The 25,366-nt window shown below is 48.6% G+C and overlaps 5 protein-coding genes across 5 annotated transcripts; 2 read left to right on the top strand and 3 right to left on the bottom strand.

Annotated features, from left to right (window-relative positions):
- The first annotated feature begins 293 nt into the window (after positions 1 to 293).
- On the top strand, positions 294 to 16,402 carry LOC128305788 (E3 ubiquitin-protein ligase lubel). Its single transcript, XM_053043396.1, has 21 exons — positions 294 to 350; positions 422 to 557; positions 658 to 806; positions 1,190 to 1,360; positions 1,935 to 2,109; positions 2,185 to 2,402; positions 2,661 to 3,065; positions 3,152 to 3,362; positions 3,431 to 4,870; positions 5,531 to 5,853; positions 5,946 to 6,143; positions 6,986 to 7,336; positions 7,425 to 7,550; positions 7,623 to 8,103; positions 8,407 to 8,813; positions 12,909 to 13,535; positions 13,812 to 14,384; positions 14,449 to 14,796; positions 14,861 to 15,033; positions 15,588 to 15,756; positions 16,256 to 16,402. Exons 1-21 carry the CDS (start codon positions 294 to 296, stop codon positions 16,286 to 16,288), a joined length of 6,771 nt encoding a protein of 2,256 aa, XP_052899356.1. The 3' UTR covers positions 16,289 to 16,402.
- LOC128305790 (uncharacterized) lies at positions 15,090 to 17,375 on the bottom strand. Its single transcript, XM_053043398.1, has 5 exons — positions 17,239 to 17,375; positions 16,946 to 17,165; positions 15,827 to 16,871; positions 15,358 to 15,715; positions 15,090 to 15,252 (listed from the first exon to the last, which is right to left on the bottom strand). Exons 1-3 carry the CDS (start codon positions 17,316 to 17,318, stop codon positions 16,467 to 16,469), a joined length of 705 nt encoding a protein of 234 aa, XP_052899358.1. The 5' UTR covers positions 17,319 to 17,375; the 3' UTR covers positions 15,090 to 15,252; positions 15,358 to 15,715; positions 15,827 to 16,466.
- A 339-nt stretch (positions 17,376 to 17,714) lies between these two features.
- On the top strand, positions 17,715 to 19,916 carry LOC128300559 (isocitrate dehydrogenase [NAD] subunit beta, mitochondrial). Its single transcript, XM_053036664.1, has 5 exons — positions 17,715 to 17,874; positions 18,023 to 18,067; positions 18,152 to 18,736; positions 18,810 to 19,019; positions 19,084 to 19,916. Exons 1-5 carry the CDS (start codon positions 17,833 to 17,835, stop codon positions 19,312 to 19,314), a joined length of 1,113 nt encoding a protein of 370 aa, XP_052892624.1. The 5' UTR covers positions 17,715 to 17,832; the 3' UTR covers positions 19,315 to 19,916.
- Positions 19,904 to 21,114, bottom strand: LOC128300560 (uncharacterized). Its single transcript, XM_053036665.1, has one exon. It carries the CDS (start codon positions 21,017 to 21,019, stop codon positions 20,075 to 20,077), a length of 945 nt encoding a protein of 314 aa, XP_052892625.1. The 5' UTR covers positions 21,020 to 21,114; the 3' UTR covers positions 19,904 to 20,074.
- A 155-nt stretch (positions 21,115 to 21,269) lies between these two features.
- LOC128300952 (trifunctional enzyme subunit alpha, mitochondrial) lies at positions 21,270 to 24,703 on the bottom strand. The gene is made up of 4 exons (XM_053037215.1): positions 24,613 to 24,703; positions 24,397 to 24,525; positions 22,303 to 23,923; positions 21,270 to 22,227 (listed from the first exon to the last, which is right to left on the bottom strand). The coding sequence occupies exons 2-4, from the start codon at positions 24,467 to 24,469 to the stop codon at positions 21,606 to 21,608; spliced, it is 2,316 nt and encodes a 771-aa protein (XP_052893175.1). The 5' UTR covers positions 24,470 to 24,525; positions 24,613 to 24,703; the 3' UTR covers positions 21,270 to 21,605.
- Positions 24,704 to 25,366: the final 663 nt, after the last annotated feature.

The following is a 25,366-nucleotide window of genomic DNA, read 5'->3' as shown; positions in this document are numbered from 1 at the left end:
ACCGGTACCGGCGTTGATTGTGAGGCAGCAAATAGACATTATTTTTAATGTTTGTTGTACTTGATAAGTGATGCAGAAAACGTAAATAAATTGATCAATCGATTGAAACATATGGCTGTAAGGTGCTAATGGGAGCTCTTTGACTTTTCTGTTAACGTTTTTTTGGTGATTTTTTATATGTTAATTTTTATTCTCAAAGTGAAAGTAAATTTTATAGGTAGTCTTTAATGAAAAATGTCTCTCTATTGTCTTACAAACAGAACAATTGATAAACTACAGCAGTTTCGTCCAGTATGGCCTCAAGTCCTTCGAATAGATTCCGGAGTGGCCGTAACATGCCAGCATGGGTGGTAAGATAGCAGAACGGGGAGAGTTGGTACAGCGTGCAATAATGAAACATTCTTCCACATTTCATATCCAGACTGAAAGCAGTGATCGTGTTGGTCCACCGCCTCCACCGCCGCCGGCCAACAACGATCCTGAGTATGAGGTCATCGATGTGGCAAACCAGCAGCAATATTCCAATGCACCACCACCAGTACCACTCAAATCGCCAGGTAGGAGCACATCTCTAAGCCGTTAAACTGTTGTAGCGCTAATGGTAAAACATTATTCCATCTCGATTTCACGTATGGAACACATTTTCCCACGGACCAGACATCAAACGGCTCACCGTGATGAAGTGCGATCTATGCGGTTCGGTATCGCCCGTGGTACGCTGCGAACAGTGCGATCAGAATCTGTTCTGTGTGTCCTGCGACGATCGCTACCACCGACACCCGAAACGTCAAACACATGTCAGAAAGGTAGGAAAAAACCACAACGGCGAGTTCTGGTGTTTTCTTTTTGTAGAAATTTTTCCCCTCCAAAGTGGAAAACAACTCCCATTTTCACTCACCCGCTTAGCCATTTTGTTTGTTTTAAATCCATCCAGTGCATGTTTAAGTTTTCCATGAAGCGTGTTTCAACCTCATTCCACCCACAAACGCTTTTCAAAGACCCCGATGCGAGACTGTTGCGAGACAAAAGCAGTACATCGGCTGGGTCTTTGGGCGATTACACACGACATTTGGCATATTCGTTTCGTGCAAACCCATTGCGCCATGCAAGTAGCTTCCACCATGCCCCCGTACCCCTTTCGCCGGTCAACTCTGTGCACTTCCGATCCGTCTTTTTCTTCTTCCCGCAGCCGATAGAACCACCGGCGGTTGTGTCACCGGGCGCCAGCACGGTGAAGCCACCCCTGCCACCCAAGGGCGAGGCCGGGTCGGGTGGGCCACTGCCGCCGCCGAGAAGGAACAAGCGCCCCGGAAGCTTCCACTTTCCCAGTCCCATGTTTGGCCGCAAGCAGGACCAGCAGGTACGGCGCTGCATACTTTCGTGAGGACGGTTGTTGACTGGCCACCCTATTGACCCACTTACGCTAGGGAAGGGAAGTTGAGCTAGAAGCCAACAAAACCACACACAAAACCGCAACTAAACCATTGTGGAACGAAACAATGACACGTTAGTTGTAATGATCGCTTCACTAAATGTCCAACACTTGGAATTCCTTGTTCTCAGACGAAACTTTCTTAGACAATCGTTTTTTTTTGTTTCTAGACCAAACGCTTTCAGATAAATTCAACTAATCTAAAATGTTCAGAAAAGTAACGAAACTGAAATATATTTTACCCGATCTTGCTTTTCATTTACAAAGTGTGCATGTGTTTCTTTTTTTTCTCGCGGTTTTCAACATCCTTTACGATACTGTCCAACGGCTTTTTTTTAGTTCGTAGGAGCTCTAACATGTAGTGTATTTGAAATAGAAGCTAGTAACTGTTCTTTCTATTTTGCACCGATTGACGATAGTAAAAACACAAAAGCGAGAAGAATTGCTTGGCTGCATAATTCGGTTTGTTTCCAATTACATTCCCGTCCATCTTTTCCTCAAGACAATCCCCACGACAGTTCCCCAAGGACAGCCGGAGCAGCAGCAGCATCAGCAGAAACCGCCACAACCTCCGCCGAGTCCGGCCCTCTCCTTGCGGGAGAAGATGAACTCGCTCAAGCGCTTCATACATCCCTCGAACAGGCCCTTACCTGATCCGCCGGAGAATAAAATTCATTGTAAGTTATGGTCCGGTGTGAAAAATGCCATCATGATTTGGACCACTTTTCTTCACTTCTCCCCTTTTTGCCCAGCTTCCAACTCATCGCTGGACACCGTCTCGAAACGATCGCCATCCATCGGTCCATCACGTTCCGTTTCGACCACGATGGAAAAGATTCAGAACAATACGGCCGCTACTCTGGATCGGATGACGTTGCTACAGCAACGCTACCGACAGCACCAAGAGGCGATGAAGTCTGATGGAGATCGCAGCAGGCGTGCGAGTCTTACGTCCAACACGGACCTGCAGGTATCACACGCGAACTGGGGGAAGATGTTTCCTGATGAATGTTTTTTTGGAATTTTGGTTTTTGTTTTTGTTTTGCCATTTTGTCCATGTGATTTCCATTTGTGAACTTTGTCTTTCTCTTTCTCTCTCTCTGTGTGTGTGCTCAAAATCATCGCTTTAAACGTACGATTTGAAACGCACTACACGGGACAAACGAAATGTTGCTTTTTCTCATCATCTCGTGCTTCTCTCTCTGTGTAACCGTGTTCTGATCTACAGTCATCCGCCACTGAATCATCACACAGCTTCCGCACCAAGCCATCAGGTGCTTTTCAGCAGCAGCCACCGGCACAGCAACCGTTCCATGCGGTGCCGCCTTCGCAACAGCTACACTCGAGGTGGCATAACCCGCCGGCACCCAGAATACGATCTGGCAGTGTTGCTTCCGGCATTAATCTGCTGTCCGTCCCGGGGACACCGAACGGACCGGGCACAGGGTTTGTCCACGATCTGCGCACACCGGGCAATAGTAATGCACCGTCTATCTCTCCTACACAGCACTCGGAGTTTGGAGATCCGATGCATTCGATGGGGCCCAATGGGCCGCGAAGTCTTAGTACGTTCAACCTTCACCAAGCGCCACCGCCACAACCTAATATGTGGGGTTTTAGTCCTTTGCATCAGGTTAGAATACGTCCTCCAGCTCCGTGTGATATCTTGACATTAATCTGGGAATTTCTTGCTGGAACTCCTTCGCCTTTATGCTTCAGGCTCAGTCGATGGCCCATTTCAACCCGATGCAGTGGAATCAGATGAATGCCTGGATGGGACGTGGATCGCAGAATGGTTCCAACATGAGCCTCAACCTACCGCAACAGCACGGCTATCCACCGCAAGATCCGGCTGGGTATCCACCCGGATGGGCCAACGCTTGGAATGGCATGTATCCGTACCCGATGGGCATGATGCCGATGATGCCAGGTACGTTGGAACTGAGCAAATCTCCAGCGTAGCATACATTTCAACGACATGTTTCTTCTACTTCGCAGGTGTCGCAATGCCACCGCCAAGATCGCGGGCCAATTCACGATCGCGTGCCGCCTCGCCGGCACTCAGCATCAAGTCGCGCAAATCTACCATGTCAATGCGCAACCTGAACCGGAACAGCTTCATCGACGATCTTACCGACGACGAAGATTCGGACGATGGTTTCCACCGTGCACGGGGTCGTGGTGGTGATCGGCGGCGTCGGGAGCGTCTCAACTCGACCAGCAGCATGGACTTCGATGAGCCCGAACCACCGACACAATCCTTTGTGCGTGCGTCCAGTGTAAAACATTCACGTTTCAACCGCGAACGTCGTGGTGCAGGCTCTTCGGCTCGCTCATTAATCGACTACCCGGTGTCGAGAAAGATCAACGCTCCGGCCGCTCGCTACGATCGTGAAGAGCTGGTGCGGGACCGCTTCGACAAAATGGCCCTTTCGACGTCCCGCAAAGAGCCTTCCGATTCCTTCACGAACGAGTCCGATCTAGAGCCGGAAGGGCGGCGGACGACCTCCAACCGATCACGCTCCGGCAACGAAAGTCTCAGCTCGCCGCGCAAGATCAACTCGGACTCGTTGACGAACGATTCCGATGCGGACTTTGAGCGAAGACGGCAGGCTAAGTTGAAGGCGGCACAGAATAATCTTTCCGCTGCGCGACGCATGACTTCCGATTCGCATACGAACGATTCCGATCCGGATCAGGACCGTCGCCGACAGCAGAAGAGCAAGGTGGCTCCAGTGCCAACCATACCCAAGAAGTCCATGCCAAGCTCCGATTCGGATGCGCGCGAGAAACAGCGTCGAAAGAGTGAAACCAAGACGAGTGCTAAAGCGGTCACTACCGCACCGAAGAAGATTCCCTCCGATTCGCACACACCGGACACGGACGGTTCGGACCAGAGGAGACGGTTCGCCTCGAAACAACAGCGCCAGCGCAAGAACTCCAGCACCGAGTTCATCGCCAACGAGTCGGACGAGGAAAAACCGGCCAAGATCACCAATCCCGAGCAGGTGGTAAATGGGCTGCTCGAGTTCCGTACCATCTCCCCAGCGAAGTCGGATTCCGACGAGCAGCGGCACCTGAAAACGGTCGAGATCAAGAACATCATCAACGACACGCGGTCGGAGGTGGACTATGATCACACGGACATCCCGGAACATTCGCCACCGCCGCCCGCTCCCGTCGCACCGGATCGTGAGTGGGAATGTGAGTTCTGCACGTACGTCAACGAGCCCGGCGTGAAGATATGTGCCATCTGCTGCAAAACGGCCACCATCGGTGTGGTGAGCGGAGTGTCCAGAGCTGATGGCGATCTTCACACCAGTTCACCACCACCGGACGTCGTGCAGGAGACGCCACAGGTTACCGAGGTGAAGCTGCAAATCGTGCCGCCCCAGAAGCCAACCAACGGTAAGCCCCAAGCAGAACCGAAGAAGAAAGGTAGGATTCGTAAAATATCCTTTTGGCCCGGCACTAAAGCGAAGTAGTACGAACCTTCCCACCTCTCCGCACTGCAACCCTATGCCGGTACTAACCGGCACGCAAGCACCCGCATTCACCTGCACCTGCACCAATTGTTTGTTCGTTTTCATTTGGTCTAAGTCCCGAAACCTTCATTAATAGATAACTTCTAATCGATGAGATCCTTGTCCGTTGATATCAAACCCTCGCCTTCTAATAGAATCGTGACGATTATTGCATTACTTGTCTTACGTTAAGAATTCGGGTATCGATCACGGATCCCATCCCCCCTGACAGCCGTCCATTTTAGGCGTAGCGTCGTGTGTGTGAGTGTCTTGATTTCGTTTGTAAACGCACTGTTTTCGCCCTGTACTACCTGTTAACCAATCGTTATTTATCCACGTAAACCACTCTTAATCGAAACCCCAAAACCCATTGTAGTTTAGACGAGCGAACACCTAAACATTGTGGAATTTTATGTTTGCCATAACCTCAATAAAGTGCCGCACTATTTCTCGTGCAAAACAACATCAGCGATGCGACAAATTTCGAAACCCCGAAATGTGCACCTCCCCATTGCGTGTTGGCTTCGGAGTTTTAATCGGACCTTGTCTTTTCTCGTGTTCTCTCTCGTTCTAGATGTTGACGACGAGATGGACACCGAGATGGACCAGGTGGTTGGGGGCGAGGTTGTCAAATCGAATACCGAGGGTAGACGTGAAGTGCTGAATGATTTCGAACGATCGACAGTAAAGGCAATGGTTGAGGTTCAACCAAATCTTCCTCCCGAAGTTGACAACATTGAGAAAAAAGTTGCAAAAGAAAGGGTTTCTACAGGTTGTGGTCCTTCACCGCCCAGGGAGATTGTTAAGAATACCGATACGGAAGCAGTGGAAGTCGAACGATCACGGTCCAGGGCTTCTATCGGGACATCGCCACCGCCGCAGGACATGTCCACGCAGGTATGAAGTTACAGTAAGCTACACACTTACCCAGAATTAATGTCTTTAACGCACCTCTCATCCACCATACATCTCCAATCACATCTCTTCAGACGTATGACTCATTCGAGCAGGTGCGTCATGAAATTGCCACACAACAGCAATCCGTCGATAAGCCAGACGGTGAAGCTACCCCAGAGCAAACCTTTACCACTTCCGCGCTGTACAAGCGTTCATATTCGCTCGCTGCGCCGCAACTGCTCGAGGTTGAACGTCCCGCCAGTCGCAACAGCATCTCTAGTGATACGCAGGTACGCATGGTAATCTAACGACACGCTCCCAGACGCATTCCCCATCAAGACGATGGGATCACGATCCGATTATGCATCGGTGTTCATTATCGCGACACACTTCATTATTTCATCGCTGACAGACGCTTTGTTGATCGGCTATTTTTGGCCCGCCGAGATCGAGACGCATCAAGATCTCCCCCTTAGCGCTTTATAACACCCCGACCCGTCCACTTCGGTTGACACCAGCCGGCATCGACCAAACACCTCATTAACAAGACGCTTCCTTATGGGATGTTTCCCTGTACGGGTCGTCACACCGACTCTTTGGCAGTCCGCTGTATCAAAACGTAATGCTCAAAAATAGCACTCACAAGATGATGCCACTCGGCACGGTTACACCATTTTCGTCAAATATGCGGCAATGTGAATGTGAGTCGCTGCTACTGCATAGCCATTTCCTTGCTAATGTGTTTTGTGGACGTATGGCCATGACGTCATGTACGCATCGTTAGTCGATATTTATGTTACCTCAGCTACACGATTGATAAACGATCGATGCCGATGGGCATACGTTAGAAATAGGCGTACCGTACAGGCAACACGCGTCAGTGTAGTTTTGAGTGTCGGTGGCTATTTAGCTAGAGTCGGTAAGATCAAGAAGCAGAACTTGTAATTATCAATTATTAGTAATTAACAATGAGGTTAATGAAGGTTAAGAATATTAACTTTATGTAGGACAAATGTTCCCAAGTCAGTGATCAAGACCTGTGTCCCATCCTAGTGGTAATGATGATCCAGAACTAACGGTTTTTGAATGTGAAAGATTGTTCATGATAGACATGTTGTTGATTATCTTCTAGAGTCTACCACCATCACCACACGAACTGAGCCCTCAGCCAGGTCTGCAGAGCTCGGCTCGGTACCACGCAAACCAAGCACTGAATCAAACGTCCCATCCAACTCAGTCATCCACATCTCATGGCTACGGTCAACAGCAGGATGATAGCCTATCCTATCTGGACCGGGCCATTCATCAGATCATTCAAACGGCTGCTAATCAGACGCTCGGTGCTACGGGTCGTTCTGCAGCTGTTCCCGAGGAGAACATGTACCGCACATTTAACGATCTACGCCACATAGATGCAAAGTCGTCGGCAAAGGTTAACCCACCGCCAGTGGGTAGTGGAAACGTGCCACCGAAGCAACCAATGGTGACGGGCGTGTGCAGAGGGACCGGTGGTTCCTTTAGACATCCGGCACGGCTATATTAACGTGTGCTTTCTATTCCTCAAATTCTAGCAACCAACAACGATGGACGATCATCAATATCCAGAAGAAATGCCCCCGCGGAAAGAGAAATCGATAGATCTCCAAAATGGTGCCGCGGTTAAAGAAGAACCGTCGGAGATGACTCTACTTTTGCGGGTAAATCTTAACTGGGCGATAAGTTTGGGATAAGACACACAGCTAATGCTCACCAAATCTTCCACCGCACAGGAAGCCGAACGCTATCACTTTACGGCGGAAGAGCTGCAGGCGGCTATGAATCACTGTGGCGAGAAACATCCGGTCCAGTGGCTGCGAAGCAATTGGAGCAAGCTGATCGAAACGGTACAAACGTTGGCCACCAAGTATGGGCACGAAAAGCGGGAAAACACGATCGGTACCATCTCGACCGTGGAAGCGCGGGAAGCGCTGAAAATGCACAAGGGCAATATATGGCGCGCGATCACCGAATGCATTGAGCAACGCCAGCGCAAGTACCGCGAGATCGCCTCGAAGGGTAACTTCACGCGGGAAGACATCGTCACTAGCTTGACGGCGCACCATGGCAACCTCGAGCTGGCAATGGTTGAGCTCAGCAAAACACAGCTCAAACCGTTCCTGATGCGCATCTGGGGGCCACCGAACGGGGCCGACAACGACAGTGGCAACTTGCTGCTGCACCAAGCGCTCCAAGAGGATCGCACTGGAATCAGTAAGAACCGATCGCACCGGCTGTAGCGTGGAGGGGTAGTGTGGTCCAGTGGTATTAATGCTAGTTTTTTCTTTCCCCTTTTCCCGTGTTTTTTTTTTGTTTATTTGCATTGCCAAACGCGTCGAACACTTGGGGAAATCCTGCACGAATCCTGCTGTGTTTGTGTTCATCTCCCGAATGTACCTGGCACCTGAACACCTACAAAAACCTCCCTTTATCCTTCCGTTTTGTAATGTGACATTTCATCCCTTCCTTCCTTGATCGAACCTGGATGGCCGGATGTTTTGTAATAAATACTATCAGGCAGTGAAATTCAACAGTTTATCAGTGCTCATGTTGAACAAGAGCTGTTGGGAGTAGGTACAATGGACCAGGAAAAGCAACCTCAAGAACCAGAGGTACCTAGCAGGACAGAACACACGGAGAAAGAAGATACAGAACCGGAACTGCAAGAGCTAAGCGAGCTGGAAAATACCCCAGCCGTCTCACTGCCGGATGAAGAGCAACGCGAAGAGGTATGTGAAGTGCAAGCGACAACCACTTCCAATACGGAAATTCTGAAGGATATCGAAGCACTAATCATGCAAATGGAACGGAAACAAGAATCCTCCAACGGAACGGTCCTGCGCAACATACAGCAGCTGCTCAGCCAGCTTGTAGACGGTGAGCACAGCTCTCGATCTCCATCGGCCACCTCGATACGTTCGCAGGCAAGTGATCAGCGTATCATGAGCAAAAGTCCCATTCCTGTTCGCAACGGCCATCAACCGATCCATTCACCAGATCCGAATCGAACCATCGAGGACGATGTACGTGACTTTGTACAGGAAAACATACAGGACATTCTGCCGAACCTGGTCCAACAGGTACGGCAGGAGTTGGACGCGGTGAATCTACGGACGAAACCGAAATCATTGGAAGATGACATACGCGAGACGTTGATGAGTGCCGAGTATACTGAGAACGATTACAGCAACATTCATTACTTTCCATTTGATAAAACCACTGCTTCCCCGGTAGTATTCCCCGAGCGTCACCTAGCGACAAAACCGACTCAACAGCCGTCAGTCACTGAAGACACGGACGAGTATGCCAATATACAGAAATTCCTCGAGCGTGCGATTAGAAACGAAAAAACGACAACCGTGTTTGATCAGATGAAGCGAAGCAGCAGCTATCTGGTCGATAGCAGCTCCGACGAAGCACGGCAAACGGCGGAATCCACGGATTATTATGATTTGGTGTCGATCAATGAGAAGTTAATGAACCTGTTCACTAAGGCTCCGTCGAAGGAGCTTCAATCAGTGCAACAGAACGAGATAAGTTTGAAGAGTTCCCTCACAGAGACAAACACATCAGTTCCAAACGTTCAGAACCCTGTGCCGTTAGCTGTTAGAGATGAGGCGGAACGAACTCAGCAAACTCTGAAAGAGCAAACACCACCGGTAGATGCAACAGCGGAAAAGAAAGCGACGAAGAAACGACGTGGATCTCGCATTCCCGTCAACAAGAACAACTATCTTTACAGACGCCCCGTGAAAAGTTCCTCGGAAAGTGATTTTGAAGTGCTGGCAACGAACACCAAGCCAAATCAGTCCACTGTGATCGCTATTGATCACGTTGCAGAGTTGCGACACGCGGTGGAGAACATTGTGCGCATTGAGCAGCAGTTTGAGGTCGAAGATGCGGCAAGAGAAGGAGAAGATGACGAAGAGATCATTGATGAACCTATCTACATCAATTTACCTGCGAAACGTGATTCTGAAACAGACGTTGTGGATGAGTCGCAACAGGTTGTAGACAAGATTGCTGGTGGAATCAATGAAGCTGGTTCCGTTACTGAACAAATCACAGAGCAACCAACTCAAATTGTACCAGAAGTTCCTGCACCAGATGATTCGAATACAGTCGTAGAACATCCTTTACCAAGCGATGTCGTGATTAGAGAGTCTACTGTGGTAGAACTAAAAGCACAAGAATCGTCACTAGATGTCTCAAATACGGTCCAGGAATCTTCTCTCCAAACTAAAGAACCTACTGTTACTATCGGTACTGAGTCCGTTGTAGAAGAACCAATTGAAGTTGAACAACAAATTCTAACTTTAAACAACTCCAATATAAATCAGGAGATTCCTATCGCAACAAATCCGGCAGAGGAAAATCTAAATGTAGCTGAAAATACAGCATCAAACGCAAGCGAATCAATCATGCCTCAACAACCGCAGAGTAAAGCAATTCCAGTAACTCCTACTTCACTGAATGAGACACCAACTTCCATACCTACAACATCCAACCCCACCATAACCGATTCAGTGTCAGAACAATCAACGAGCGTGCCGGATGAAGATCAGCAGGAAGACGTGATCAAACATAGTTCTAAGCTGGCCAATAACCTGTCAGAGCTGGTGCTGGACACTAAGAGACTCATACAACAGATGAAGGATGAGATCAATTCCGACATAGCAACGTTCAATGAGGACGATGCTGCCTACGAGGAAGATTTTTACGAAGATGAGTACGAAGACGAATGGGAAGGGGAGGAGGAGGAAGAGGAAGAATGGGACTCCAACGAGGAGTATGATGTGGACGAGAACGGTGATTTCTACGAGTACGAGGATGATGACGATGACGGTTCGGTAATGTTTTCCGAGATGACCATTATCGATTCTGCCAACGGTAAATCGAGAAGTGCCGAACAACCGCCACATGAAGTGATACCAGTGCAGGAACCACCGCAGATGATCTTGCCCATCATCAACATGGCAATCGTAAGGGAAAACGAACGAAATAGCGCATCGGAGGTGAGTGATCTTCCACTGGACAGTGACTTTAACGATGCTATGAGCGTGATAGAGCAATCGGTTGGTGAGATGCGGAATATGTTACACTTGACCGAGGAAGCGCTTGGGCCACTGGAATTCGCCACCCCTCTGCACCACGCTTCCAGTGTGGAAACACTGCAAAACAGTCCGGAGCAGAGTGAGATTAGTGAGGTAACGCTTGTGCCAGAGATAAACAACACGACGGCGGAAGAATCAAGCGATCGAACACTCGTTGCCGATGAGAACCTACCGATGACGATGAAGGATGTGCAAACGTTGATGAACGCTAAGGCGGTGATTGGAGGCTTTATCAAAAATGTTCAGAAAATAGAGCAAACCGTTGAAGAGCAGTTGCTGGATCATGCATCGTTACCAGAAGATTCGCCAATGGTGATATACGATTCAGTGAAGACGTCCTCAACGGAGACTACGGATAATAAACCACCTTCAGTTATCGAGAGGAACGCACTGAATGGGACGGCAACAATTCCGGAGGAGCCAATTGGTACAAAGGACGAAACACAAACACCAAGCAATGGTGACATGAGGCTTTCTAGTATTGATTCTCAAGATCAAGTGCAGGTTGTGGAGAGCAGTGAGAACGATACATCAACCAGAACACCAGTTGTTGAGGGTACAGATGTGAATATATCGTCGCCTACTGTTAATGAAAGGCCCTCTCAACCGCAACTAGTGTCCGAAGAAGTTAACAGAGAACAAGTTTTAACAAACGCTGTGTCTAATGGAGTACAGGAAAGAAAGGTTCCAATGGCATCTCCTGTATCGTCCGCTGAAGTACCTACATCCATCGGTGGCATAGCTACAGAAGATCATTTAAATAATGAAATCCTCGATAATGCTAAAACAATCGGAACCAGAGAACTTGAAAGCATGCAAGTGTCTGTAGAATCTGGACATACCGAACTCATAGAATCACGATCGTCACAAAATGTATCTAATAGTGAATCACAGAACATGCTCTCGATCCAAAACGCTACACCCGAATATGTTAATGCAAACGCCTTAGAAATGGCTAACGCTAATGGGTCCAGTGTACCTATTCCCGAATATGCAACAGTATTTAAAACAGGGTCAAAGCTACAAATAATCGAGACTCAAGATGAAGCATCAACAGTTACTATTGAGAAGAACTTAAATAATCAAGAACCAATTACAAATGAAGAAAATGAGCTTACTCCAGCAGTTCAAGTGGATCATGCGTCAAGTGGATCATCGCAAGGTGTTTCAAATGGCACAGAAATTACTGCAGTTGCCAGTCCAATGGTACTGCCAAACAAAGACTGCCCAATCGTTGATGAGACTCAGCTACCCGGATCAGTCAGTAATCAATTAAGCACCGAAGAATCGCAAGTGACAGAGGAAACGCCTGTAACTGATGTTGCGGAACGTGCTGTGAACAACTCACAAACTGAGAATAACATTAGTTCCAGTGGTCATGAAAACGTTACACTAGAAACTGCACATGCACAACAAGAACCTGTGGAGACTACAAACTTGTCGAAAATTCCCACAGCCATCACAGACGGCCACACTGAACCATTGTCACAGAACATCGCTCCAACTCCAACTGCTGGTGTTGCTGTTGAGCAGGTTCTCTCTGAACCTAACTCGAGTCATTTGCTCAACGGACACGCATTGGACAATCGTACATCATCTAGAGCTTCTTCCGAAGAGCCTTCATCTAGCTTCGTTGAAATACAACCATCGCAGGTCATTGTTCACTCACCACAGTCGGAAACTCCGCCACAAGTCGTTCCACCTGAAGCACCTCCACGTACCACAAACATTTACCAAAATGTGGACATTCATCCCCCCGTTTCAACTGTCGCGAATACCACTACCACCATCACTTCCGCCACTACTACCACTCCTGCTACTACCTCCATCAAGAATCCACCAACCCGTTCAAAAGCGAAAGCCCCCAAACTAACCGTTAAAGTTACATCCGCCGCTACTTCGCAGTCGGAGGATGGTGCCTCTCCGACAACACCACCAACTCCCACTGGTCAGAAGGCTAACGCCAAAGCAACCGCTTCCAAAACTAAAACCGATAGTAAAAAGAAATCCGCCAGCACCACATCACCCACGGCCGATTCTAACGGTCGGCGGCCATCGATCACGCGCAAGAAATCCATCGGTGGTGTGTTCGGGCCGGTGCAAACGAACACGGTCAAGAACATGCAGAAAGAGTTCCTCAATAAAGCGAAAGAATCGCCCAAACCGAGCACGTCCAAGGTTACACCAAAGCCAGCCAAGCTCGTCCAACCGAAGGCGTTTACCGCGCGTTCTTCTGCTACGCCGTCCGCATCCGGTAGCAAAGCGGCCACACCGGCCTCGGAAGAGGCCAGTACCTCGGCCCGATCCACTCCTGGGCCGAGCGAAGCGACCGAACCGATGCCGGGTACGTCCCGTGACCCAACGTACATGTGCGAGAAGCTGCTCAAGAAGAAATATCGCGAAACGTGCTTCAGCGATGAGTACCAAACGACGGACGATGAGGACGAGAGCCGGATGACGATCACGGAAAGCGAGCGCACCATTATCAAAAGCCTGGTGAAACCGTACGAACCGAACAGTGAGCCGCCAGAAGTAAGTTGCGTGCGTGTGCTTGGAACTAGTTGCCCTTTGAAACCGATCGCCACATTTGTTATTACTGCGCATATGTAGAACTCTGTCCCATCGGTAATGGGATGCTGAGTTTACTGTTATGTGTAACTGATCATCACACATTCAAATATTGGATTGGAGTATTCCGTGATGTAGAACCAATTTTCACATTGTCACATTTTACGTTAAACGAAACGTTGCTTGGGCAATCTTAGTAATTCCATGTTTCTTCACTGTAACCTGATTTTTTGTTTCCAGATTCAAGCGCAACAGTTGTTAGACAATGGTTTGGTGCACACTCTGGCGCAAGCGGAGCTCGCAGTTCAGCTGATTGAGCTACGATACGCCAGAGATAACGCAATCTGGGCCTCAACGCAATGCCACACCATCGACGAAGCGAAAGATCTGTTACAGAAGGAATGCGAACTATGTCTCGGTATATTCCCGATGAACGAGATCGTTTCGATGCTGAAATGTACTCACACGTGCTGTTTCGAGTGTGCCAAGGAGTACTTCACGCAAGAGATCACCAACCGCTCGATCACCAACTGCAACTGTCCGTATTGCAAAGAACCCGATCTGAACGGGGCAGATGTTACGGAGGATGATGTGCTGGAGTACTTCTCCAATCTGGACATTCTGCTGAAGAACATCGTTGACGAGGAGGTGCATGATTTATTCCAGCGCAAGATACGTGACCGAACGCTAACGAAGGATCCCAACTTCAAGTGGTGTGTCCACTGCTCGAGTGGGTTCTTCGCTCGGCCTAAACAACGACGACTCGTCTGTCCGGATTGTGGTTCAATCACTTGTGCCTCGTGTCGTAAACCGGTAAGACTCCTGGATTGAACTTTCCCTTTGGACGAACTGATAACACCTTTCTTCCTCCACACAGTGGGAATCTCAGCACGAAGGACTGACGTGCGAAAAGTTTACCGAATGGAAGGAAGCAAACGATCCGGAGCTGCAGGCTGAAGGTGTCCAGCGCCATCTGCAGACGCACGGCATTAGCTGTCCGAACTGCAAGTTCCGCTACTCGCTGGCCCGTGGTGGTTGTATGCACTTCACTTGCACGCAGTGCAAGTTTGAGTTCTGTTACGGTTGCAATAAGCCGTTCATGATGGGTGCGAAATGTAGCGTCTCACCGTACTGTGCCAAGCTGGGTTTGCACGCTCACCATCCGCGCAACTGTCTGTTCTACTTGCGCGACAAGGAACCTCGAGATCTTCAAAATTTACTACTGGTAAGGGAGGCTTTACTGTGCGGGACTGTGAGTTGGTTTTAGCCAAAGGTATCTCTTCTTTTAGATGAACAACGTATCGTTTGACACCGAACCGTCGGAGCAAATGAAGCAGGAGCTGACGAATGGAGAAGGTGCCATCATGAAGTGTCCCATTCCACTGCAAAAGGAAACACCAGCAGGTCTGATGGATATGATCTGCAGTGCAGATGTTCCCGAAAAACATGCCGGATTGTGCAGGTAATAGGCGCGTTTCGATTTGCCTCGGGTTAAATCGGGACGGATGATACATTTTTCAAGTCTTTCAGCACTTACGGTGGAGTAAGTAGACATGAATTAGAAGTTTTGAATACGGTCAACTTACAAGTGGTGTCGTGAAGGCGCTGCAATTCTCTAGTTCCTCTTTTCGTTTTATCATGCACATCACATCAGGGATGACTTTGCAATACCCTGTACGACCTGAAATTAAACAACAAGCCTATTACTGCGACAAGACTAGTACTAATACATTCCCCTCATCCTGCCAACGATTCCCCTTCTTCTAGACCGCATTATATTGAGTACCTTAGCTTCCTGGTGACCCACAATAGCATTGATCCCGTCGACATCCTCAATGCGGACGATCTCGAGTCGATTGTGCGGCGCGCTAACAAGCGTATGCCTCCGCGCCCGTATGGCATGGTGGATGGCATTTATCGCGAATATTTATGGCAGGTGAGAGCGGCCTCCAAAGCATGATGTCCACTAAGCGTTGCGTTTTTTTTTTCTTTTTTTTCTCTATCTGCTTCTTCCAGAACCCATTACGTTGAATATTTGGTCGGTACGGTATCGAAAGCGCAGATCGATCCGCTACCGATACTGGATCTAACCGATTGTGTCCAAGAGTTGCGCCGCCGCGGCATAGAGCTCCCGGAACGGGGTCCTTGGGACACCGATGAAATTTATCGGGAAATGTGCCAGAAGGTGAGACGATGCTTCATGCTAACGCTTCGAAAGCAACCCCCGGGGTGGATTGCGTTCCCAATGCACTTACGCACAACGCACTCCAACCCCTCGAACGGTGGTCACGCCCGTTTTCACATTGCTCTTGCTCACTGTGTCTCCTACTTCATGAAACAACTGTTGAACCCCCTGGACACATACGGTAGCGGATTCTGACTGCACTGACTGCCATTTCAATGGACGATACTGTTCCATACCGAACGCCAACAAATATTTTATGTTCAATGTTCAATTGTTCCTAAGCACTTTCCATTAACATTAGTAAGACGTTGTGTAACTAATGTGTAGAGTTTAGAAAACGTAGCACTAATTCTGACTAATGTTCCTTTGCATTAATTACCATTCCTAGGGGTCGGGGGGCTGATATTTTACGATCTTTAAGTCGATATATCTGTTAAACATATGTATGTCTTAAATGATTCTAAATTAATGTTGTTTCTTTCGATTTTTTTCTCTACAGCTCGTCAAGGAGAAAATTCCTCTTGACAATTAGATGAATTAGTTCCTGAAACAACCAACTATCAACGTACATAATAAGCATACTTCATCAATGTTTAGGAAATGTTAGCATGAACACTAAACAGGGTTTGAATAAACTAGGAACTATATATATCCAATAAATCTATCTTAGTATTCCTGTTGTACGGCTTTTTATTACACCCTACTCTAGGTTAACTTCTGCCTAATCGTAAACGTCCAACTGGTTGATTACTTTTAGTATTCTTAGGCTTGTTGGTCGTGTTGGTAGACACGGAAGATTGGAGAAGCTGTTGTATGAGCTTGAAGTCGCTAGGTTTGAAATGTTTCGACGTTCTCTTCGGCTCAGAAGAAGCGTGGCCTTGAAGAGGACGAATGCCATTGCCAGTGTTATTGTTCGATTTGGGAGGTATTTTCAACCCGGCATTTGATTTTCCATGGTGCTTTCTTTTGCGCTGGGTTTCTTCAACATATTTGTTGTAGGACGCCTTTAATTCACTATCTTTCGCAACAGGTGCCGGCTCGGTACGTTCAGCCCATTTCACTTTTGCATCCAACGGAACACGCGTTTTGTACGAACAAATTTGGCACGTATATTTCTGAGGTAAATAGATATCACGAAAACTTACAATGATATATGACTGAAATTGTCCGTACAGTGAGTGTCACTTACCGCAATTCGTCCAACTCGTGTCTTGAGATATTTGACCAAAGATTGCTGCTGTTTGGTAAGATTACGCTTGCTTTCTAACTTTTCTATCTGGTTGATGCTACGGCTACATTTCGGTACTACCTCAACCGAAAAGTACCCTGCCGTCCACGGTATAAGACACTTTCGACACATTTTATTGTTATCGCTTACGTCGGCTTTCTCGTCCTTCAGAGACTGCCTTCTAAAAGGCAGAACAAAACGATCAGCTCATTCGGGGTAACAGCTCAGTTAGGTATGAATCATTGTATACTTACAATAACGCTGTCTTTAGGACAGCTTGAAACTTATTATCTAAGGGGAACTCTTGCCCAAATTTCCACAATCGTTCATTCATTTTGGACAAACACAAGCACAAATTATCTCACAATTGCTCAACTTTTGAGCACCACAATGCTGCTGGCACGAAAGCGGACGCAGAACCCGCATGGTTTGTAAACAATAACAAACATTCTTGTTGACAGCTGACCGTGCCGAACTGACAGCATTCTTCCGACAGCATTTGATTTGCAACGCTTTTTGCGGATTAAATTTTGATTTTAATCATGTTTTATTTTATACTCTGCTATCATTTTAATTTTATACTGCTTTGCTATCATTTTAATGCTGCAAAGTGAAAAACTGTGTTTTTCCGGGTTTTGATTTGACAGCTGCCGTTTAAATGACAGTTCGCCGGTGTCAAAATTCTTGGCAGACAGATTTTCACGCAATTTTCTCGTTTTTTCTACGTTCGTTCTGCGCGCCGCGAACAAGAAGGACCGTGCTGTATTTTTCCTCGTCCGTTCAAATTATTCGTGGCTTGCTAAAGCCCAAAGCCCATCATCCTTGGATTATCGCCCGCCGGTAGCAACATGTCGTTCATTGCTCGAAATGTGGCCAGAACGCTGGTGCAGGTGAGTAGCCAAGGCGACCTTGTTTCGGGGACATTTAATTTGTGTTGATCAATGTTTATGTAACACCCGTGACTGGCTGTGTGCTGATTTTCGGCACGGGCAAGACACGGGCAGAAAAATAGTGTAATTATATTTCGTTTGTTTGTAGGCATCATGCCGTGGCATCCATTCGACAACCGTAGCTCAAAACCCGGTAGGTATATGCAAAGGACCTCACCTGCATTGGTTTGTTTCTGTCACATTGACCATCATTACTCACTGTCCACACGTTTTCCAGCGTCAGGGAAAAAGCGAAGGACGCATTACCTGCACTCTGATCCCCGGTGATGGTGTCGGCCCGGAGCTGGTGTACTCGGTGCAGGAAGTGTTCAAGGCAGCCGACGTACCGGTCGACTTCGAGGCGTTCTTCCTGTCGGAGGTGAACCCGACCTTGAGTGCACCGCTCGAGGATGTCGTGCGATCGATTAACAAGAACAAGGTATGCCTAAAGGGTATTTTGGCGACACCCGACTTTAGCCGCACCGGAGAGTTGGAAACGCTCAACATGAAGCTGCGCAATGAGCTCGATCTGTATGCAAACGTTGTGCACGTCGTGAGTCTGGAGGGCGTCCATACGCGACACAAGGGCATCGATGCGGTCGTCATTCGTGAGCAGACGGAGGGTGAGTATTCAGCGCTGGAACACGAAGCCGTGCCCGGTGTGATTGAATGCCTGAAGGTTATTACCGCGCAGAAGTCGGCTCGCATTGCCAAGTTTGCCTTTGACTATGCGACCAAGCACAACCGCAAGAAGGTCACCTGCGTCCACAAGGCAAACATCATGAAGCTGGGCGACGGTTTGTTCATGAGGAAATGTGAACAGGTAAGAGAGCGGCTCTTGTGTGATATGGGTAATCAACAGACAACGGTAACTTTACGCTGGCCTTTTATTCCAGATCGGCAAACTTTATCCGAGAATTCAGTTCGAGAAGATGATCGTCGACAACACGACGATGCAACTGGTGAGCAATCCGAATCAGTTCGATGTGATGGTCGCACCGAACCTGTACGGCAACATTATCGATAACATCGCGTCCGGATTGGTCGGCGGTGCCGGTGTTGTAGCTGGTGCTTCATATTCTGCGGAGCATGCCGTCTTTGAGCCGGTAAGTAGTAAACAGCGCGTCAAGAAACCGATACCACGTTTACCTTGCTTTTTCGTCCAAACAGGGTGCACGACACACGTTCGCCGAGGGTGTTGGTAAGAACATTGCCAACCCAACGGCAATGCTGCTGTGCTCATCGAAGATGTTGCGCCACGTGAATTTGCTGCCATACAGCCAAATGATTTTCCAGGCCGTGCAGAATGTACTGCGCGCCGGTAAGGTCCGCACCAAGGATCTCGGTGGTCAGAACACGACCAACGAGTTCACCCAGGCTGTTATTCACAATCTGCGATAAGCTGTGCCACCGCGTCAAAACAAACTCCCCACAGATGCAACTTACATCCTCAAATCCCCAAAGAACGGTCCGATTGTGGGGAGTTATGGTCTAAAACGGAGCTCAGAACGGATCGATCTATATCCTCAGCCTGAAAGTACCATCATCCTCTGCGTTGGAGTCTGTATGCTGAGCAACACGATCGTACTTTGTTGCCGATCTTTCTTTTCAGTATCTTTCCCGCTTTAACTTATTTGTTTCCCCGTTTTTACTCCGATTTCTTCACCGCCCCAAAACAAAACAAAACGAATGCAAATGGCGCTGATAGAGACTACCTAGTGAAAGATTGTTTGTAAAACAACGGTTAGCCCTATTTATTGAACCTACCAAAGTAGAGAAGCTAGCAAAGCACCCTTGAAAGGACGCTTCCCTGCAGATCGACGATCAGTCAGGCGATTGCAGGATCAGACTACGTCGAGAGTATTAAACGGAAATTTAGACACACCTCTCTTGAAACCCCGACGAGAAGGTCGACATCCGGCCGCTGTATGTTTCTAGTGAAAATGACGAGTCATCGAATAATAATAAATAAATCACGCAAGTGTACCCGGTTGGTAAAGCAACATTCATTGATTTCAACAATTCTATTCACGATCGCGGTGTGTGATCTGTGCCATTTGTAACACTACCAAATAACATATAATTTAGCTAATTTGCCATAATTGAGAATTCGCAGTGCTCAAGATTTCAAAGATGCCATGGTTTGGAAATAGCAATTGGTTCATTTTTTCACCTTCTTCGGTTTGGCCAGCTCCAGGATGCGATCGGACGCCTTCGCCTTCAGTGCGTTCGGTTCGACCGTGAACGGTTTATCGCGGTATTCGTTGTTTACATTACGATACGATTTTGCGACAGCCAGCTCGGCCACGCGGCTAGACGCGACGGCTTTCAGCACATTCTCCGGCAGCCGTGTGTCCTCCACCACGGCACCTTTGGCACGTCGACGACGCTCTAGTGGTTCGGCAAGTTTGGCCACATGCTCCGAAGGCAGCGCTTTCAACGCGGATGGTTTTGCGGCGGGACCCATCTTCTCCGGGCCAGTAAACTTCTTCCGTGCGAAACGCGGTTCCGACAAGCTTTCAATCCGATTAATCAACGCTGCAAGTGGCTTTCGGTCGCGTTTCGGTTGCTCGCTGGCCGGCGCCTGCTTTGGTTGTGCATTGCGTTCGAGCCAATCCTGATGCTTTTGCCATTCCTCCGGCGACATGCCCTTATACTTGTCTACTTCCGGCAGCTGCACATTCGCCAGCCGGCTGTACACGGTGAAGATGCTCTTCTTGATGCGCTTCTCGAGCTGGTCCTGCTGGCGACGGGCGATAAAACGGCGGTACTCCTGCTGGGCCGCAACCAGCTTTCGTACGTGCGGATGGGCAAGCTGCTGCAGGCGCTTGGAAGCGAACGGTTCCTTGTACGTGCGGCACACTTCCGTTTGTTTGATGGAGCGTATCCCGGCACGAGGTTCGTACTTAGCGCGAGGCATACGAGGTTTGGCCAGATATTGCGTTCTTCGCGAGACTCGGCGAACCGTGGGCATGCGAGGTTTTTCACAGCGTACCAGTTGCTGCTGGCGCAGTAACTTCCCGACCGGACAGTGGCACGGCGTGTAAAGGAAGGAATTTTCACCTTGTTTCGAAGCGACACCGTTCTTCAGGCAAGGAATTGCCATGTTTTACGCGTGCTGTTTTTTTAACGAAGCTAAGCTTTCTTTCGGCGCACTAAACTGGAATGATTTGATTGTTCCCAATAAAATGGTTGCTATGATGGTTTTACGTAAAGAAACAACGGAACGGGGAGCTTTTTTCGAGTCACTAACGTTACCAACGACCTACTAACGTGGTAACGCAACGGGAAGACATCTAGTCAATAATGCAATTGCAAAGAACCGTATAGCAAAAAGGCAAAACACATACTTTCATTTGTTGTAAATAATAAAATTTATTTAGAAATGCAGTTATAACAGAAAGCGAACCAAAACAATGTCTAGAGCTCTACTAAGATGTTTTTATACTAAACAGGAGACACATTTGATAATAATCAAGCATCGAGCCCTGGGACGTAATTAACACGATTCAGCGATCCAGAAAAATTGGAACACTAGAGTTACACCACAAAATAACGCTTTCCTTCCTAGGTACTTAAGTGCTAAAGGGTCCAATACACGAATAGAAGTATAGTGATTGATGATGTTGGGTCCTTCAATGATACACGATAACGCTTAACGGCTAGATTGACGGCACCTGCCATGGTTGTCTCTATTTGCTCGGGTAAAACTTCTTGCCCGAATCCTTCGCCATGTCGAGCAGCGTTTGGGCCGGCACGAACGGTGCACCGTACAGGTCGGCGTACGAGCGCATCTTGCTGACGAGCCGCTCCGCACCGTACTGGTCAACCCAGCGGAACGGTCCACCGGTGAATGGCGGGAAGCCCAAACCGAACACGGCACCGACATCACCCTCCAGCGGACTGTCCAGGATTTTCTCCTCCAGGCACAGCACCGCCTCGTTTACGAAGCGTGACACCATGCGCAGCTGCATGTCCTCCACGCTGTTAGCACCACGCGACTGCAGGGCGTACTTCTGCTTCAGGATTGCCAGCGCGTCTTGGTTCACCTCACGATTCTTGCTACGGCCGCCCGAGTACACAAACACTCCCTTGCCCGACTTGCGCCCCATGAAGCCGGCCTTTACCAGATCCTCCATCACGCCCAGATTGCCACCGGAGAACCGATCGCCGAATGCCTTCGCCAGATCGACGGCAATATGCGCTCCAACATCGATACCGACCTCATCCGCCAGGGTGGCCGCACCGACCGGGAAACCGAACGATTTGGTCATCTTGTCGAGCTCCTTCGGATCAACACCCTCCTGAAGCAGTCTGTTAACGATACCCACCGAAGCGAAAGAAAGTTCATTACTTCTAGGAATTTCTCCTGATCAGCGGCCTCCTTACCTGATTGCCTCTGACAGCATCGTCGAGAGGATGCGAGTCGTGTAGAAGCCGGGCCCATCACCAACAGTGATGACCACTTTGCCCTGCCGCAGACCCACCTCTACGGCAGCCGCAGCCGTTTCCTTCGAAGTTCCCGGGTGCGTAATGATCTCCAACAGTTGCATCTTGTCAACCGGGGAGAAGTAGTGCATGCCGACCACGTTCTCTGGTCGAGAACTGCCGGCAGCAATTTTCGTGATCGGAATAGCGGATGTATTCGTGGCGATGATGCAATGGCTCGGTACGACCTTCTCCAACTCCTTAATTACACGGTGCTTAATGTCGATGTTTTCGAACACGGCCTCAATTACGATATCAGTCTTACGGAACGGTTCGTAGCTAAGGGTGGAGGTAAGATTCGCTAGGATCTGATCGCGTTCGATCGCACTAATGCGCTTACGCTTGATCGCACCCTGCAGACCGGTCTGGACTTGGCCAATGCCTCGGCCCAACCCAGCCTCGGTCGTGTCTTTCATTATCACCTGATAACCTTTGTCGATGCTGACCTGGACAATACCGGCACCCATCAGACCGGCTCCCAAAACACCGATCGTTTTCGGCGGGTTCGCTGGCTTACCGAAACGGTTCTTTTTACACTCGGTCTGACCGCGGAAGAGCCCAATCAGACCCTTCGATTGCGATGTCTGGGAAAGTTCACCGAATCCTTTACGTTCCGCCTCGTAGCCTGCCTCTGCACCCTTATCCACGCCGACCCGGATCACGTCCAGGATCTTTAGTGGGGCCGGATAAAGACCACCGGAAAGCTTCATCACTTGCTCGCGTGCCTTCTCGAACACCTTGTTCTTTACCCATTCGATGCCGAACGCGAACTCGGTCACCTTTGCCACCAGGCCCGTCTTTTGCCGGTTCACCTTTAGCTTCTCCGTGGCGAGGTCTTTGGCGACTTGAATCGCAACCTGTTCCAGGTACTCGAGTGTGTTCTGATCCGCCGGCTTCAATCCGGGACCGAGCGGGTTCACTAGCAGATCTACGATGCCAAGCTTTTTGGCCTTGTCGGCCTTAACCGATTTGCCGGTAAGGGCCAGATCCAGTGCCGTCGGGATGGAAGTAAGCTTTGGAAGTCGCTGAGTGCCGCCGGCACCTGGCAAGAGTCCCAACATCACTTCCGGCAAACCGAGTACCGTTTTCTTGTCTTTCAGTGCCACTCGGTAATGACAGGCCAGAGCCAGCTCCAGTCCTCCGCCCAAACAAACACCATTGATGGCGGCCACTACGGGTTTGCGAGATTTCTCCAGCTTGCCGAACTGCAGTTGACCCTCGTGCGAAATCTTCGTTGCCGATTCGACCGTTTTGCACTGCTCCAGCATGGTAATATCGGCTCCGGCCACGAAGCATCCCGGCTTGGCGGAGATCAGCACGGCCGAACTGACGGAAGGGTTCGTTTCGACCTCGCGCAGGATAGCATCAAACTCGGACTGTACTTCGGCATTGAGCGAGTTAACCTTAACGCCGGGCGAATCCATCGTGATCACCATCACGTTGTCCACGAGTCGTGTCTTCATGTGCTTGCCGGCTGTTGCCGCCGTGGCCAGACAGCGCATATGCATCTGCGATTTTAGGGCTGCGGAAGTGATAGGAAAGTAGGGACAATTAATAACCATGCACTTCCGTATCGTGTTGATGTTGCTAACTCTTGCAGTATTCCCAAACTCAGTATCAGTGGAATCACAGAGTGGCACAGACTAGATTGTTTTGAAAATAGGTTGATTTCATAACGATTGTCAATGCCTTTCGGGAGGCAAATTATCAGCTGTAAAAATGTACCGACGGTGCGGTCGTTACGAACACAACCAGCTACGGTGATCCGTAATCTCGTGATACGTGCGTGTGAGTATAGGGAAGCAGCGAGTCATGTTTATGCACCACTTCTCACAGCCTTCTTCCATCGATTTGCCCCGTGCCGTAACTGTCGGTCAAAGTCCAACGTGTAACAATCCACCGCGATTAGTCGCGATCTCCCCGGGCCGCCGATAAAAGAAGCGCGTCGCGATTTCCCATTGATCCCAAAATACAAGACAAATATGTAATCCTTACCCTTCAACCGAAGCGCCCGTCCAAAGGTCACATTTTGCTGCATAGCCGCACCGATTAATCTTACGCTGGCCATCTTCCTTTCGTATTATGCACTTTCTCCTTTGGTAGCTTCTCGACCCTTTCCAGAGCCTGCAATGGAGTGCCGAAACACACAACGAACAGGTAAATAAACACTCTATACGTTGATATCATGATGAGGTATTTAAGCATACTTACTCTTCTAAAAAGCTATGCACAAAACGAACATAAATAAAATTAAAAACTCTTGCCTTCGGTCTATCGGTGGCCGCCGCGTATAAAGTCAAACTCCCGAATAACCGGATAGGGCCACGAACTTATGCACACACACACGGATAATTTACGGGCACCGGATTAGCGGGAGCGGGAGCGAACTGTCAAAATCAGATGTTGTCAGTTTGACATCGATTTGAAAAATAATTATATTTTATCGTTTGAAAATTGTGAGCGAATACAGTTCATATTGCAGGCTACATAGGAAATTTATTAGAGAGTAATTGTGGGTTTTTTTGTGGTTTCTATTATCAAAACCGAAGCAAATAATGTACAGCATGCAATGAGATGATATGGGCTGAGTATTCTTTTTCTTGGTGTAGCAAATAGATTAAAGAACCTCAAAGAAGAATATTACATGTTCAATTTGATACAAAATCCCAGTCTCCTTTCAAACTCTTCCTCATGCTTCGGTTGATGAGAACAATTAATCCATAATTAGATCAAAAGGTTAAGTTATCTCACTCCCAGTTTGTTTAGTCCGCTTCACAGCATTCGTTTCACATTCTTCCAGCCCACAAAGCACCGACGGATCAACGGACGGATTACACGAATCCGGACCGAAAAGAAGCGCAAAGTAAATACAAATATTTGCGCAACAAATTCAAATCGAAGCTTGACGACAAGCTGTACAAATAGCAGCAAATTCCCGGTCCGCGCACTTACCCGACAAGTTTCT

Source organism: Anopheles moucheti, chromosome 3, assembly GCF_943734755.1.
Source record: "Anopheles moucheti chromosome 3, idAnoMoucSN_F20_07, whole genome shotgun sequence".
NCBI lineage: Eukaryota > Metazoa > Arthropoda > Insecta > Diptera > Culicidae > Anopheles > Anopheles moucheti.
Note: the sequence above shows the minus strand (reverse complement) of the source record. Positions and strands in the feature narration are given on the sequence as shown.

Bases quoted from the DNA above. Each gene is read 5' to 3' on its own strand.
- LOC128305788 (XM_053043396.1), top strand. From the start codon at position 294: ATGGCCTCAAGTCCTTCGAATAGATTCCGGAGTGGCCGTAACATGCCA. The intron at 2,403-2,660 runs GTATCACACGCG...TCTGATCTACAG, and splicing joins CGTCCAACACGGACCTGCAG to TCATCCGCCACTGAATCATC. The intron at 15,757-16,255 runs GTGAGACGATGC...TTTTCTCTACAG, and splicing joins ATCGGGAAATGTGCCAGAAG to CTCGTCAAGGAGAAAATTCC.
- LOC128300559 (XM_053036664.1), top strand. From the start codon at position 17,833: ATGTCGTTCATTGCTCGAAATGTGGCCAGAACGCTGGTGCAG. The intron at 18,068-18,151 runs GTAGGTATATGC...CACGTTTTCCAG, and splicing joins CAACCGTAGCTCAAAACCCG to CGTCAGGGAAAAAGCGAAGG. The intron at 18,737-18,809 runs GTAAGAGAGCGG...CTTTTATTCCAG, and splicing joins TCATGAGGAAATGTGAACAG to ATCGGCAAACTTTATCCGAG.
- LOC128300560 (XM_053036665.1), bottom strand. From the start codon at position 21,019: ATGGCAATTCCTTGCCTGAAGAACGGTGTCGCTTCGAAACAAGGTGAA.
- LOC128305790 (XM_053043398.1), bottom strand. From the start codon at position 17,318: ATGAATGAACGATTGTGGAAATTTGGGCAAGAGTTCCCCTTAGATAAT. The intron at 17,166-17,238 runs GTAAGTATACAA...TCTGCCTTTTAG, and splicing joins GTCCTAAAGACAGCGTTATT to AAGGCAGTCTCTGAAGGACG. The intron at 16,872-16,945 runs GTAAGTGACACT...TATTTACCTCAG, and splicing joins CACGAGTTGGACGAATTGCG to AAATATACGTGCCAAATTTG.
- LOC128300952 (XM_053037215.1), bottom strand. From the start codon at position 24,469: ATGGCCAGCGTAAGATTAATCGGTGCGGCTATGCAGCAAAATGTGACC. The intron at 23,924-24,396 runs GTAAGGATTACA...TCACTTCCGCAG, and splicing joins ACGGGCGCTTCGGTTGAAGG to CCCTAAAATCGCAGATGCAT. The intron at 22,228-22,302 runs GTAAGGAGGCCG...TATCGTTAACAG, and splicing joins ATGCTGTCAGAGGCAATCAG to ACTGCTTCAGGAGGGTGTTG.